General features: G+C 45.3%; 2 protein-coding genes across 2 annotated transcripts in view; one reads left to right on the top strand and one right to left on the bottom strand.

The window, feature by feature from the left end:
• Positions 1–4,107: 4,107 nt before the first annotated feature.
• On the bottom strand, positions 4,108–13,113 carry SOCS2 (suppressor of cytokine signaling 2). The gene is made up of 2 exons (XM_042025447.1): positions 12,967–13,113; positions 4,108–12,037 (listed from the first exon to the last, which is right to left on the bottom strand). The coding sequence occupies exons 1-2, from the start codon at positions 13,109–13,111 to the stop codon at positions 11,589–11,591; spliced, it is 594 nt and encodes a 197-aa protein (XP_041881381.1). The 5' UTR covers positions 13,112–13,113; the 3' UTR covers positions 4,108–11,588.
• LOC121663290 (collagen alpha-2(I) chain-like) overlaps positions 13,110–15,302 on the top strand; it is a 14,072-nt gene continuing 11,879 nt past the window's right edge. Inside the window, exons 1-2 of the mRNA XM_042025377.1 lie at positions 13,110–13,266; positions 14,301–15,241. Of these exons, the coding sequence (XP_041881311.1) occupies positions 13,110–13,266; positions 14,301–15,241 (1,098 nt within the window). The remainder of the gene's footprint in view (positions 13,267–14,300; positions 15,242–15,302) is intronic.

Here is a 15,302-nt window from a genome sequence, read left to right as displayed (position 1 = left end):
GCGCAGCAGGTCCTCCGAACTCCTGGAAAGGCGCCTCCTCGGCCGAGCGCGGTCGCGATGTCGGCTGGGGGGCGTCGGGGCGCAGCAGCCGCGCCGGCAGCGGCCGCGGCCCGCCCGGCGAGGGGCCCGGCGGTGCGGGCGGCCCGGGGGTGCCGCCGCTGCTGCTCGGTGCCGCAGCCGGGGCGGGGACGGGACGTGTCTCGGCCGAGGAGGCGCCTTTCCAGGAGTTCGGAGGACCTGCTGCGCTCTCAGTCTGGGTGGTGGGGGTGTTTAGTGAGAGGAGGGGTTGTATCTAAAAGTAAATTAGAAATTACGAAATTGCAGCTTTAATGACACCAGGAAGAGCTGGTCTCATTACTCTCTAGGGATACTGGTTCCTATTTGTGAGTGTGCACTAAGCTGAACTTCGTGCTGCTGCTGGTATCGTCATATCAAACACAGAGCAGTATTATATCGAATACTATACATATTTATCTTCATTACTGTCATCTGAACAGCCTAAAAATGAAGAAACTTTAATAGATTAAAACCATTTATTAAAGTAAGAGCCGGCCTGTGTCTACCACAGTGCTATGCACATTCTTGTTGTTTTATTCCTCTGTTACTGAAGACTGTATTATGCGCATCATTTTATATGGATATCTGGAACCAAAGTACGGTAGAAAAGAGAGGACTGTGATTCATAGAGGTGTAGAAATGAGGCGGTGTCACTTTCAATCACACATCATGGATTAACTTTTTTCCATCTTTGCATGGGTGTCAGGTGTCACACGGGATTGAGTGGTGTCAGCCCTTTTTCTTTCATGTCGGGACCGCAATAGCGATGAAAGGAAAGAAAAAAAAAAGATCTTCCAGTGCTGGAATGTACTACCTTGAAGCTGCAGGCAACCACAGCAAGCTGGCTCTGGTCTGCACAGCATGCTAATACCTACCCTCTGGAAAAGCAGGAAAGGTGGTTGCTGCAGCTGCTGCTAGAAACGTTGTCACCTTGTGAATCCCATTTGTACACTCTGTTTAGACTAATTATACAGATTTAAGGGTATTTTAAATATTTGAGGGTATTTGGAGTCTTGTTATGGAAACCTTTCCATGCCTTTCCTAGGTGCTGTACGCAGGAAATACTTGCCATGGAAAAATGTAACCAAAAGTATTATTGGTAGAGCTCACATACTGCCTATGCTTAACGTATTTATCTACAAGATTTTACATAAAGATATGCAGTCACACTCAGGAATCTTAAATCCTTTTCATTTGATTTTCCTGTGGCTGACAGTTGAGAATTTATGTGGACGCAGAATGTAAATCAGTCTTAAAGGCAAAGTGTGTGTGCTGGTTCTAAGAAATGTTTAAAAAAATAGATACATTTGTCATGTGGCCAGCTTCTGCAGAGATGCTACTTATTTGGCAATTTTAAAGCAGTGTTTTGGTTTGATAACACTTTTATCTCTAATTATTTCCAGGTAATAAATTTGATGCAGGGTTAAATTGCTTGTGGATAATTGATAAATAATATCTTATTACAATACATCTGATAAACCAAGGTAAACATTTTTTGTCTCAGGCTCACATGTTAGTCTTCTAGGAACACAGACATAAAAAATCTAAATACTCCTCTGGGTTGTTTCAGAGCAGTGCATTGACATATTTGACAACACTGGAAACCACACAAGTAAGTCATCGTCGCTAATTCGAAGACAAGAAGTATGCTGCTGTTGTAGCCAAAGTACAACTGAGGTGGTTTTAAATTTTCTTGTCATGAAGTTTGTAGTATTAGTTGTGAGAAAATGCATTTGTAAACAGCACAGAGCAGCACCAGGGAGCAGAGACACCACAAACCGTCTGTGCGATCGTTCCTCGGCACAGCACTACACAGCTACTGAAAGCTTCCTTTCCCGGCTCCTTGTACTTCTGAATGTCAGCATTGCTTTTTTTTTTTTTCCCCCTCCAGTCATGATCTAAGAAACTGCATTATATCTGGAATTGGAGTGACCAAACTTGGAGACTTCAGAGAATCACATCATTGCAATCCTGACAGCTGTTTTTAATTGCAGACAATGTGGCTGCATTTTAAAATAGAAAATTAGGACAAGGAGTTACATCACTTGCATTTGCTGTATCTTTTTGCCAGATGAGGCAATTAGGTTTTTTTTATTTTATACTATCCAAGAATGTCTTAGAAAGTTAGCAAAACATATGGATATGCATAGAGCACCTCCAGATTCCACTCAAGGAAATTATAGCAGTTATACAGCCAGCATTTGGTCACGCATTTGCTTGCAGTCTGAACTGAGATAGAAAGAAGGAAAGCAGTGAAAGGAAACAGATAAGCCTAGGAAGGAAGAGGACAGCACCAGAGGTCCAAGTCTGATTAAGGGAAAATCTGATGTTTCCTTTTCCTTCCACTAGTAAATAACTAGTGCTGTAAATTTATTTAGTGGAAACTGTAAATATGCTACTGGTGTTTTGGGTTCATCTTTAGCAATGCAGCCCTGGTTTTGATTACATAGTACAGTTACAGGATAAGGATGGACAGAGTTAATACTTTAAGTCCAAGGAGAGAAACCCTTAAATTCTTTATTTTGGTTCCATTTGGGTTCAGCCCTTGCTAAAGTTCTTCCAGTTCAGTTCTGGTCCAAGTTCAACAAAACTTCAGAGAGGTGGTTTGCACTACCTGTATGTCCGGCATGTAGGTGAAACTATTCCAATTTTAAGGACAAATACATACATACATTTTTTATATATTTGAGCCAGTTTGGTGTCAACTCAATGCCCCAGTAACTGACTGCTCAGACCTCAAAGCTAACCATGTAGATTAAAAAAGTATTTCCTAGACTTTGCAGATCAGTGGACCATGGTCAGTCCTGCACATCAGTATCCTCAGACTTCCAGTCTTAAAAGCTTGTTCTGTCTGGTTCTGCAGATTGAGGAGCCATCAGTGCTCATCTGGCCACACTTTCAAGGACTGCTGAATTCAGGGTCACGAGTCGAAATCTGTGGGTACCAAGCTAAGCAGTATCTCTTCTGACAACGCTATTCACTTTACATGTTGGTTATTCCAAGTCATAATCCCAGATTTTTACATTCATTATACACTTTCTAAAAACACACTTAAAAGTCACAAATCTTTTTGGAAACTGTACCAGTATAATGAGATTTTTTAAAAATGCTTTTGAGAGAATCCTTTATGCTAATTAGAGTCAAGCTGTGTCCAAGCATGTATGTATTTTGTTTTCGACAGACTAGTTTGTTTTGTGCTGATAACAAGAGGCCAAATGTGTTCTTAAAACTGGCGCAAGCAGATTTAATCTGTTAGGATTATGCTGTTTTCAATTGTCTGTAGGACAGCATTCCAGCTTTAGGGACAAAAGAAAAAATAGTGAGCCTCTAGATTAGTTTATTAAAAACACATCTAATTGGTTAAATCTCTCACAAAACCTCAGAAATTAAGAAGGGGAAAGAGAAACATATATTATATGCTTGCCTGTCAATTTTAGAAAGAAGAGCACATAAAACATTACTCTAAGTGATGCATCTCAAAAACAGTGTTAAAATGTAAGTCAGGGTGAGCCAAACTAGGTGGCCTGAAGACCAGATGAGGGTCTTGCAAACCATTGCTGTCTGCTGCTGTCCCAGGCAATAACCCCTTCCCTTCCTCCCTCTTCTCTTCCTCCTCACCCTGCTCCCCATTGCACTCCCCTTTGCAGCTGTGGGCCTCCGTAATGCCAACATCCAAGTCTCCTGTGCCAGTCACTGAAAACCAGGCTGATGCCAAGAAAGGGAAGGGTTTGGTATAGAAAGTTTGCCCAGACTGTAGACCAAAGCTTAGGCATGCTGTGCTGGGTGCCAGCAGGATTTGAGGGCACTAGGCAGTCAGTTGGGAAGGGGTGTGACTCTTCAGGTGGCATTTGCTACTAGAAAAATGATTCCTTAGCACTCCTAAAAAAAGATGATGGGCAGGACTGAAACACATCACTGAACAGGATCAGTCTTTGGGCTGCTGCGTAATTATTCTGATACTTCTTAACTTCCATTCGTTTAAATAATAAAGACTTTAAATGCGGATCAAAGAGAGGAGTTAGTGTCAAATGTAGGTGACACATCATGAACTTCCTTAAAAGTAGTATTTTATTAAAAAGCGTGTCCAGCATGAAGGTAAAATATAGCACAGAAAGTTTTAAAGCATCTTAAAACATGGGGTTTAAAGTGACTCTGTAGTTTGTATACATTTAAATTTGTTGCAATAATAAAAATAAGTGTTTATTAGCAGTACAATGAATTCTTAGTGATGTTTACTATGATACAAATAATCCCTAGCAAAAAGTTGAATGGGGAATAGTTATAAAAAGGAAGCAGGCATCAAATGCAAAACTTTTGTATACATTTCGTAAAAAAAATCCAGTGAATTGTAATAAAAAACTTGCAATTAATACTTGCAGAACATGACTCAGTATTCCTCAAAATTTTTAGTCCCTTAAATATATGAGTTAATATAGTTCTTTGTTGTTAATTTAAAGATTCCTTGAGGAGACAGATGAAATACTGCAAGCCTCTTTATTCCAGACTTATGAAATTATTTTTAAATGTAAAGCACCCTTTTATTAATGTGAGAACAAACAAAGAAAATACACTAATTAACCTGAAAATCAAACATTGGCAAATTAATAATCTAAATTTAAGATTCAAGTCTGAAACCTTTTCACAAAACAAACTTACTTTACTTGCAAATTACAGCATATGAAATGGTTTTCTAACACTTTAGATAAAAGATTGGAAGGTTGGTTTTATTTAGGGGGAGAATAGCTATTGCTTTTTGTAATCTGCTGCTGCTTTCCCAAGATTTGAACGGATAAACTCATATACAATACCTATATTTTGAAAGGTTCTTACTTTAAGGTTAAACTTCAGGAGCTAGTGATGATTCATGGAAAGTTTTTGCAGGTAGCCTGGCAAGAGATTTGCCACTGCTTATATTTTTCCCATATGTCCTGTTTTCAAACAAAAAATACCCTTAGATTAAAAATTCACTTGATCTATTTTGTTCCCTTTCAAAATGAAACCTGCCTGCATGCAGGCTAATGAAGCATCCTGCAGTAGGCACTGCATCCTCTGTCAGGGAAGTTAAAAGAAACGTGACTTTCCAGAAAACAGTTATCTTCTCACAAGCAGTTTCCCACACAGACAACCGTGTCTGAAACACTTCAGGAAGGAGCTGTGCCACATCCACTGCAGTCTAGTTAGGCAAGGATCTCACTTTCCTAACTTCCTTCCTTCTCTCTTTTTAACAGTGCAGCCAGTCAAAGATATTGCCCTCATTGCAGCTTAAGTTTCTATCAGTGTTAATTGAAGTATAAGCCACTATTCACCCCATGCTGGGAAATCACGGAATGTTGAGTCCACCACCCACTTTATAGATAGATAAATTGCAGCTCAGTCTTTAATAGTGCTCTTCCTACAGAAAATGAACCAATTCAAAATCCCTTGAACGGTAAGAGTTGACCCACAACTTTTTCTGCCCTCCAGATGTGTCAAACAGCACCCTGGGTAAGAAAAAACCAAATGTATCTAATATAGGTGTCCAGAGCAATCTCTCAAATCTGGACATTCTCCCTGAGGCAGAGTGGGGGTACAGCGACTCAGCTGAACAGATTCTATTTCAGGGCTGCAACCTAAAGAGATACAGTTAAATTGTAACAAAGCATTTTGAAAGGGGATTTTTGCGGCTTTCAGCTACCAGATTTACAACTATTTTTCATAAAACTCCTGTTATCAACCCTGTTATCAACCAAATAACTTCAAAAGAAGAATTTGCACCGGGCTTTGAATCTTTCCCAATGTCTAACATACCTCTGCACTTACTATTTGTTAACCAACAGAACACCAAATTGCAAACCTCATCTATGAAACATCAATTTCAGAACAATTTGACTGGAATCAAAAGGATTACTTAGATAAACCCTGCCCTCCAGTGAAAGAAAAATCAAGACAGAAGCATTGAATTTGTTTGTTTGGGGTTTTTTAGTGCATTTTGTTCTTTGCAGCACTCACTACTAAACTTTTCCTGGATATTGTCTGTTTGAAGTTTTTCCTACTAAATGCCAGCTCGTTCCTTTTGCTGATATAAATTGCTTTTGCTCCAGCGTTATATTCCTCCTTAATACCATAGAAAGGAGTGGTATTATTTTGGTATGTCAGTTCCTGGAAAAATAATGGCTCCAATTCTTCCAATTGGAAGAAAACAAAATGAAACACAGGTGCAATCCCTTTTTAAAAAGAGTCTAAGTAGAATAAAATACACAATTTCTCAAGCAGATTAAACAAATTAACAGATTAAGCATAATTATGGTGGTATATTTTTGCATAATTTTTGCCACTTTCTCAGAGGCACTGGCTACTTTAAAGCCCTGTAGATAACCTGATTAATAACACAGTTAATCCCTCTCCTGCTTGGTAACCCTGGCACCAGAAGAGACTGAGTTTGCTATAAGCTAATTTTCTTTTTCTCAAAATTGAGTTATCTAGCCAGACTTTGTCTATATGTGGATTCAAACTGTACCAATACTAGTTATTCCCATAGACCTTTAATCTCTACTAATACACCTTTCAGCACTGTACTCATCCTGGTGGTTAGTTATTTGATACTCCTTATGAGAAGTGCCACCTCTCACAGGAGCTGCTGGCTTTTCCATGTCCTTTCCCTTCTCAGACATGAAAGCCAGACAAGTAATTCCCTCATCAGAAAGCAAATAATTTCTCATCTTGTTCCTGGCAGCTGTGTTTCACCTAGCTTGTAGTGTACCCTCTGTCTGAGAGAGGGGATAAGGAACAGTGATGGTCAGCACCTGATACCCTTCATGGCCCCGGGCAGCACCCACTGCCTCCCAGTTCCTTTGACTGATACTCAGCCTACTGTAGAAACAACCCAATTTTAGCAATACCGTGGCAAATTGATGTGTTGTAAAGTGAGCTCAGACCGTGGTGACTGAAGTTATGTGTCAGTGGAATGCTGTTTCCAGGCATTTTCAATCGTGCTAATGGCTTAGCAAAATACTGAGACCTGCTAAATCTAATGCTAACAGAGAAGTGGTTTTCAGGAGCTAGGCTGAGATACCGAAGGAGCTTGTCATCCCCACTTCCTTTGTGTACACAGAGCTAACCAGCTCAGACCTTTCAACTAATTTCTAGTTATTCTGTTTGGAAATTTTTTTGTTTAGATAGTAAAAGTTTCATTAATTTCTTCATTTTTAAAATAAAAATTCTCCTTTCAACAAAGTTTTTTATTATTATCAAGAATTATCAATAAAATTTTTAGAATCCCTCAAGCCATTGTTTCCTCTAGCAGTAAATATGATAAATAAGATTTATTTTAATGACTGCAAAGTTAGCAGAATTTTTATTTTACTTTATTTTAAATGACTCTTAGACATGATATCCATGTCTAAAAATATCTCTTCCCATATCCATTATATGTTTTGGCTTAAGGAGAGCAAAGCCCTGATACCACTTGACTTACTTTCCACTAGAGCCTAAGGTTTTAGCCAAAGGAAAAATCAATAGGATTGTTATCAGGAATACAAGAAAAAGCTCTTGAATAGAGCATGTAAGTAAATAAAGTTTTTTAAACAATCTTTAACAAGGTAACTTACCTGCAGGAACATTTTTCTAAAACATGAGAGTGGCTAAGGTACAGAAATTCATGCAACTACAGAACCCTGTTCTCCCTGTCAGATGTAAATTCTGTTTTCTCAAGGTGATGAGACTTAGTAAGTGTCTCAGGTTATAAATCTCCACCATTTCTAGTGAAGGAGTAAATTCCTCATTGTTTTAATATATAAAAAAACCCCTCTGCCCCCCATATTCTAGTGAACAATTTTTCCTTCTTGCTAATAATTATATATTGTTTATCGAATGTGGTTACATAAAATATAATTAAGGCAATACTGACAAGATCAGATTAAAATAAAATTACTTCTAATGCACTGGGCTCAGCTGCTTGGTCACATTCCCGCTCTACTCATTCATCTTGTACTCAAGCTATTTTCTGTCTCTGGTGATAATACTACCAGCAGGAAGATACCCATACAACTAAAATGCTGCCCTAGTTCACAGTTCTGGTCTAGTGCTCAACTAAATACCATCACCAATTCCATTTTCATCATTCATCTTGCAATTATGTTTGTTTTGGTTGGTTTTTTTAAGCATCGCCTTTTATGATTGTAGGATTCTCAGTTATCCTTCAATTAAAGTGAAGAGGTTTTCAGCAACTGACATTTCAGGTATAAACTGGAAAATCTGAAACCCCAAGACTCAAAAAAGAAGAACCAAACCAACACATGGAGTGAAAAAAAGGCTTAGGATTAAAGTCCTTACCATGATTTTTGGTTGACTCATGGGCATTGAACCTGTGAAACTGGCTTTCTGAACAGTCTGTACTAGCAATTCAATATGATATATATCAGTTAGAAGTAATTTTTATAATTTGAAGGGCCAGCAATTTAAAAGCTAGTGCTGCAAACGAGCTACAACATCCATAAAGAAAAGAAAAAAGGCACTAGAATTTTTTTAAGTGTTTGAACAACATGATCATGTCTGAGAAGTCACAAAGTCTATATGCCAGATCTTTGTACCGCTGAAATCTAATCATGTTCTATCATCAGATTTTTTGTACCAGAACAAGTCATTCCTCTGTGCTGTATTAGAAAGAAGCTGAGCTTTCAGCAAGCTATACTGTGGTTTAGTTTTACTAGTGCAATGCATCAACCTGAGGACTGGCATCCTAATGAGGACAAGAACTGTGCTTTCATACAAAGATGACTAGTTCCCCCTCCAGTCTGTTTAAAATATTGTTCACAGCTTTGAGCACTCCATAGTTACAGACCCTACTTTTCCTCACAGGAACTATGCTCAATGTTTGGTGTCTTGATTCCACATCTCAGTAACTAATCTTGATTAGTTACAAGAGTCACCTCCTTTCACTTTACCAGCACTCCTTGTCCTCAGCCTGCCATTTGCCCTTGTGCTTTGGAGAACTGTTATTAAAAAAACAGCTAGCTTCCCTGCATCTGCCCCCTGTTGTTCCTCAGAGCTTGGCTCTGCTGTGGGCTACACTTGGCCTGTGACTGCTTGCACAGTCTGCCAGCAGCAAGCCATAAATAATTTCTTATATTTGCAACATAGCAGTCTCATTGCACCTCAAAGCTCTTTATCTGCTCAGTCTACTTGCTCCAGCACTGGTCTTCATGATTTTAAATCCCCAGGGATTTTTTTTAAAGGTCCTTAGTACAATGTGTTTACCATTGAGACCCCAAGCATGTCACCCTGGCTGAAAAAGCACAGTAGTAGAATGTTAACACAGCAGCAGATTAGAGTGTTTGTGACTGTGACGGAGGTTATTCTGTATAGCAGTTCTCTCACCACAAGGTAGAGCTAGACAGGAACTGTAAGAAAAGATTCTTACATCGGAAGATGTAAGAATCATCAGAATGAAAAGGGTTCACAGGAACACAGTTTTTTGACAGGTTCTGCTCGCAGGAATACCTCCTCAGCCTGAGGGTGGTAGATCCTAGCAAGACTGATAACAAGGACTGTGTGATTATGACACATACGTAAAATACAAGCGCTCTTCAGGTGTGGGAACCAAAGGGTGGGTAATGTGAAAAACTTCCAAATATATTTTGGCAGGACATGGGGAAAATTTTACATAACAAAATATTTTGATTTGTTTTTCAGAAGAAAACTCCCCTCATTTCTATACTAAATCTTGGATTGAAAATGGGGACAGAAAATTTAAGCCATGGAGGAGGAGGAACACACCTTTTCCACAGAAAGAACAAGAACATGTCAAGAATATGTCATACCAAGGAACTGTCCACTCTGCCTCTGGTTCTTGGTGCCTTCTTTTTCTCAATGGCTCTGCTACTCTTTTCTGCCAGCATGTTAGAGACAAAACTGAGTGTGTAACACTGGGAGTTTTGATGCAGCATATAAGCTGGTCAGTGCCCCAGAGTTTATGAGAAGGGACAGAACATCTTGACAGTACAACAGAGCTGTTAAGTCACAAGGAAAACAAGGTTATTTTATGTTGTTTCTATTTCAGCCTGGGCAAAGCTAGATTACAGCAAGTCTTGACAACCCTCCTTGTTCAAGCACAGGTCTTTGCTTTAATTAACAAATAAGCTAGGGAAAAAATTAAAACTCTTAATTTGTTGACTAAGGATGAGTCTATGTCTTTGTTTCTCTCTTTACTGCTCTCCTATTATTCTCATTCTGTGTATTTCTTCTATTAAATAGTTTACATTTAGACTGAAGAATGGATACTGAGGATCTTAGTCCCATGTTCCTGTTTGGAAGACTACCATAACAGAAAAAGCTATGTCCTATGCTAATACCTAACTACAGGAATTCAGCAAGCAGCCTTGCTTAGCTTCAGAACTGCTAATCTGAATTTAATCCAGCTATACTTTTGAGCAGCACCACAAAGGCAAAGCAGGGGTATTCATCCTCACTGTTACATGTGCATTTATCTGAGTATTAGCTGGGAAATTATGTAAGTTGCTATATAAGAGCACAGTTTCCTGAATCCATACATACAAAGATTGGGAAATTGTTGTGCAATTTGATTTATTTTATTGAGTAATCATCTGATATCTACAATAGTGAATGGGAAGTAAAAAAAAAAAAAAAAAAGGAAAACCAACCCCCTCAAAAACAAACAAAAAATCCACATCTTATTTCCCCATATTTTGGGAAACAGGCTAAAGAAAACATTCTACACTGTAGAAGACAGCTGTAACTGCTGATATCCATGTTTTGACATTGGAACTGCAAGTCTGAAGCGTACAGTTTGAAAGCCTCAACCAAAAGAGGCTTAATAGCAATAGCATGGATACATAACCACTGTGAAGATGTTAACATGTTAAGGATTCTGGGATACCAATCTGGTATTGTCAGCAGTATACTGGGTTCCTGTGAAAGATGTTGCATTTCTTCTTAAGGTCAGCTTTCAGAGAACTTTGAAAAACAATATTGTAGACTGATTACTTACAGTACTCCTTTGCTTGCAGAAAAGCAGGAGAATAGTTCAATAAAAACTGAATACATGATCACTTTTCTAACTGGATTCGATTAGTTGCATAACTTTAGCAAGATTATCACAGTGTGATCTAGTTAAGCTTTTAGGATTATATGAACACCAGCACCAAATTAATCTTGGAATCAGACAACTGAGATACTTGTGAACTCTCACACATCTCTGACCACTTACGCAGTCTCTGCCGGTCCCACTGCTTCAGTAAGCATTTGATAGTGCAGCATTTTATTGACAAAGCAACACAATCTGGACAGATTCCTGGCTTCTCTCTCCTTGCAAGAATAGCATGCCACCTTGTTGAACCCCCAAGGGTGCACACTGGGATTATTTTACATAAAGTCTCCCTTTGTAGCATCTGAAAAAAAAACCTTCCCCCCATAACTGCCACTGTTTTGATAGTGAATTCCATGCCGAGTTGTACCACTGGTTACTCAGTTCTTTGCCTGATTTTAAGAATTGCATTCAAAAGTTACTCTGTGTTAGAGGCATTTAGAAAATATATTTATACCTGGTATTGGTATTCTTTCAAGTACTTTTTCAGTCTTGTTGGTAATGGCAGCTCCCAAATCTGATTTGTGCTCTTGTTTATAGCTATCCTGCAGCGGTGTTGCAGAGATGGAGCAGATGTATAGAGGGGTTTGTTCAAGTAAAGATGAACTGTTCCATTTGAAGGTGTTTCAGTTCTGTCCTTGCACATAAGAACATAGTACTCAATCAAATGGACAACACTGTTGAACTGTTTAAGTCTAGATCTGACACAAGTGATAGAGTCCAGTCTAAACTTGCCATCTTGATATTCTATACGTAGGTTGGTCGGTCCCGCTGATGTTTTTACTGATATAGTTAGTAGATACTCTGAATGTGAACTATCCCTAACCAAAAAGGTCCCTTCGGGGGCATCCTGTAATCTTTCTTTGGCTTCAGCAACAGTCATGTTGCCCCAGTACCAGCCTGTTAAAAGATGAGAGAAAGAAGGGATTTGTTTATTCCTGTTTGTTTAAAAAGCTGCTTTCTGGCTGTTATACTTCTAGTCACCCATTTCTTTTGTTGTTTGAAAGCTAAAGTCCTGCAGGCGCAGTAAATTTTTATTTGCTATTTAAAATCATTCGTTTTACTATGCGTCTCGTTTTGACAGAGCCTTCCAGCTCACTTTTTATTTTCGTATCTATGCATAGACATGCACAAACTTTCCCGCAGCGTACTGCGGGGACGACACCGGAGCCGCCGGCCCGGCAGGCCGCCCCTGAAGTAACAGGGACGCGTCCCGCGGCTCCCCGCTGCTCTCCCGCCGGGGCCAGCGCTGCGTCCGCAGGGCACAGGCTGGCAGCCCGCAGAACGCCCGCTTTGGGTAACTCTGAGTAGGCTGCTGTTGAAATGGGTTTTGTCTAGCGATCGAAAGCAGAGGGGTAAGAAAACAACTTCGGCGAGGTGGCTGCGGTCCTAGCTCGGCTGCGATGAAGACAAAAAGCCCTTCCCTCCGCCGGCAGCCAAGCCCCCCGTCCTGCGGGGCCGGGCGAGCCGCCGCCACGCCGGCGAGGGGAGCGCAGGTACGCGGGGCCGAGGGGATGCGACGCCGCGGCCGCCCCGGCCGGCGGCAGCGCCCGGCCCTCGCCCGGCCGCAGATCCTGGGCTGCCGCCGGGACGCGGCGCTGCCAGCGCTTTCGCTTCGGCCGCCGCAGTCCGCGGAAGGTCGGAGTCGTCGCCGCCCCTCTCCGCCGCGAGAACGCGACCCCGCAGTGCCGGGCGGCGATGGCTAAGCGTCGCATCACCGCCCGGTTCCCCCTCTCAGCCCCGTGGGGATCCTCGCCGCTCTCCTCTGCCTCCCCCCGAACAGCGCCGCCGCCCCGGGCGCTTTCCCCTTCCCGGCGGCCCCGGCTTACCTGCCCGCCGCAGCTCCTCCATAGCCGCGGCCAGCTGCTCCGCCTCACGGGACTCCTCAGCAACGGGCGCCGCCGCCCCGGGGTGCCCCCAGCGCTCCCCGGAGCTCTCCGCGCTCTCCAGGGACTCGGCGGAGCGCAGGGTCATGGGCGGCGGCGGCGGCGGGCGCGGCCCCGCTCGCACGCAGGTCGGGGGCTGCCGGCAGGAGAGGGCTCCGCTTCGCCGCCGCGGGGTTCAGCGCCGCGCCGGGCGCATCGTCCCGGCCCCCATCCCGGGCGCCGCCTGCGAGCGGAGAGAGCGTGGTTAGCGGCGAGCCCCGCGAGAGGCGCTCCCGACGCAGAGCGTGTTTCTGGCGATCCCGCTTCGGAACTTCCCAGCATCCAGAGGAGGGACCCGAGGCGAGAGATCACCTCCCGGCAGAGCGGGGGAGGGACATCTCCTCCTCCCCGCCGCCCAGCCTGTCCTCGGCTCCTCTCCGCCGAGGACTCGGCGGAGGCGGCGGCCCGAGAAGGTGGTCTCTCTTTTTTGCAAAGGCGAACCCGCTGACCCGCTCCCTCGGCTGGGGCAGGCGAGCCCGTCCGGCAGCTCTGTGACTTTTGGGGAGGGAGGAGGTCGTGGGAGAGAGCCGAGCACGTAAAGGTATGAGATAGGAGGGGTAACCAGCAGAGCGGGGCAGAGGTCCCAGCCCCGGTGCTGCCCGGATTGCACGCTGCGGTGCCCGCGAACGATAAGGTAACGCCTTTCAGTAAGGTCATCCGCGAAGTCGTGCCTCTAGGAACGGGAGCCCGGCCTGGGCCGTGCTCCCGGGCTGGGAGACCTCCTTTCGGGCAGCGGCGTACCCGAGGAGCTGCGGGGCGGGTGTGCCGGCAGTGCCGGCTCCAAGGGCTCGCCAGCTGCTTGGGAACGGAAGGGGCAGCGCGGTGGAGGACGCGATATAATTAGCGCGGGGCAGGAAATATGCTTTTCCCGCTCCGTTAAATGCTGATATTAGGGAAACAAAAAAATCTTTCCTCTTGGCTGAAGCGAACGGGAGGGACAAAAAGAGCCTCTTCTCTCCTGGGAGCACCGTCACATCAGGAGCGACACAAAGCCGGGCAATACCAGCGAGGGGGAACCTAGCCGGCTTGGCGAGCAGCGGGAACGGGGCTCACCCCGCCGGTGCTTGCGAACGGGGCAGTCTCTGCCTCCGAGTGCGCAGCAGCCGCCAGGTGAGGGCTTATGCTGAGGTGGTTCCTCCCGTAACAAGTTCCTCGGCGGAGCTCAGAAACTTTTCCAAATTAAACTGTAGTGGCAACTGATAGGGTGTTCTGACGGGTTTCTATCCCACCATATGCAGGCACACACCAGGGAAGACCCCAGCAAAGCCCATCCCCTCCTTCCCCCGCACAGAAGCTCCCGCCGCCGGGTCGGGGACTGGGCGCAGGTGCGCCTGTCACCGGAGAGGTTGCGGGTGCGGGGCCGACGAACGCAGGTGGGAGCAGCCCTGCCAGCGGTGTCCGGGCGCGACCCCTTGTGAAAGGGAGGCTCCGGGAGCGCCTAGCCGCGAAGCGCCGCCGCCCACGGGAGTTCGGTGGGGACGGAAGACTTGCGAGGCGGTGGCGGCTGGCTGCAGCCGGGCGTCCCCGGGCCGAGGCGAGGACCGCCGGAGCAGCCTGCCGCCGGCTGCGGGGGAGCCTCCATCCCGCCGGTCGGCAGCGCCGTACCGGGAGCGGGGCGGCAGGCTGCCGGCTCCCGAAGGGCGGCAGGGCACCGAACGAAGCGGGGCGACGACAAGGGGACTCACCCGGGGTCGGCGGGACGGGGCTGGGGCTGCCGCTGTCGCCGCCTGGAGGTAGGGCGGTCAGGTTGTTCTGGCTCCCGGCAGCGTCGGGGGGCCGGGGGGACCCAGCACCCACCGCCGTGGAGAAGTGTCGAGGCTCTGCTGGGGCGGACAGAGGCTGCCGGAGGAAGATGGTGCTCCTGGGGAAACAACACCCTCCGCTCCCCCCCCTCTCCCCGGCGCGGGCGGTCTGCTCGGCTTTGATTGCGAGGCGAGGGCATCCTGCCCCCGCCGCTCCCCCCTCCCGGGATGGTTACATACAAAGGCTGCTTTCCAGGAACTTTCCAGGAACCGCATCATGTGACAGGACCCGCTCCGGCGCCTCCGCCGCGATCGCGGCCAGCCGGGGCCGACGCACCGAGCCGCCGCCCCTGTCACGCCGGGGCAGCGGTCGCCGAACGCTGCCCCGCGGCCCCCCCGCCTCCTCCTCCGGCCGCGGAGCCGCGGGCGACGCGCAGGTCAGTGCCCGGGGCGGCAGAGGGACCGGGCCGGCGGGGCCGTACGCGCCGCCCGCGGGGC

The sequence above is a fragment of the Corvus kubaryi genome, unplaced genomic scaffold, assembly GCF_017639235.1.
Source record: "Corvus kubaryi isolate FWS band 111438036 unplaced genomic scaffold, C.kubaryi_AGA036_p1.0 129, whole genome shotgun sequence".
Taxonomy (NCBI): Eukaryota; Metazoa; Chordata; class Aves; order Passeriformes; family Corvidae; genus Corvus; species Corvus kubaryi.
This window is presented reverse-complemented; position numbering and strand designations above follow the sequence as displayed.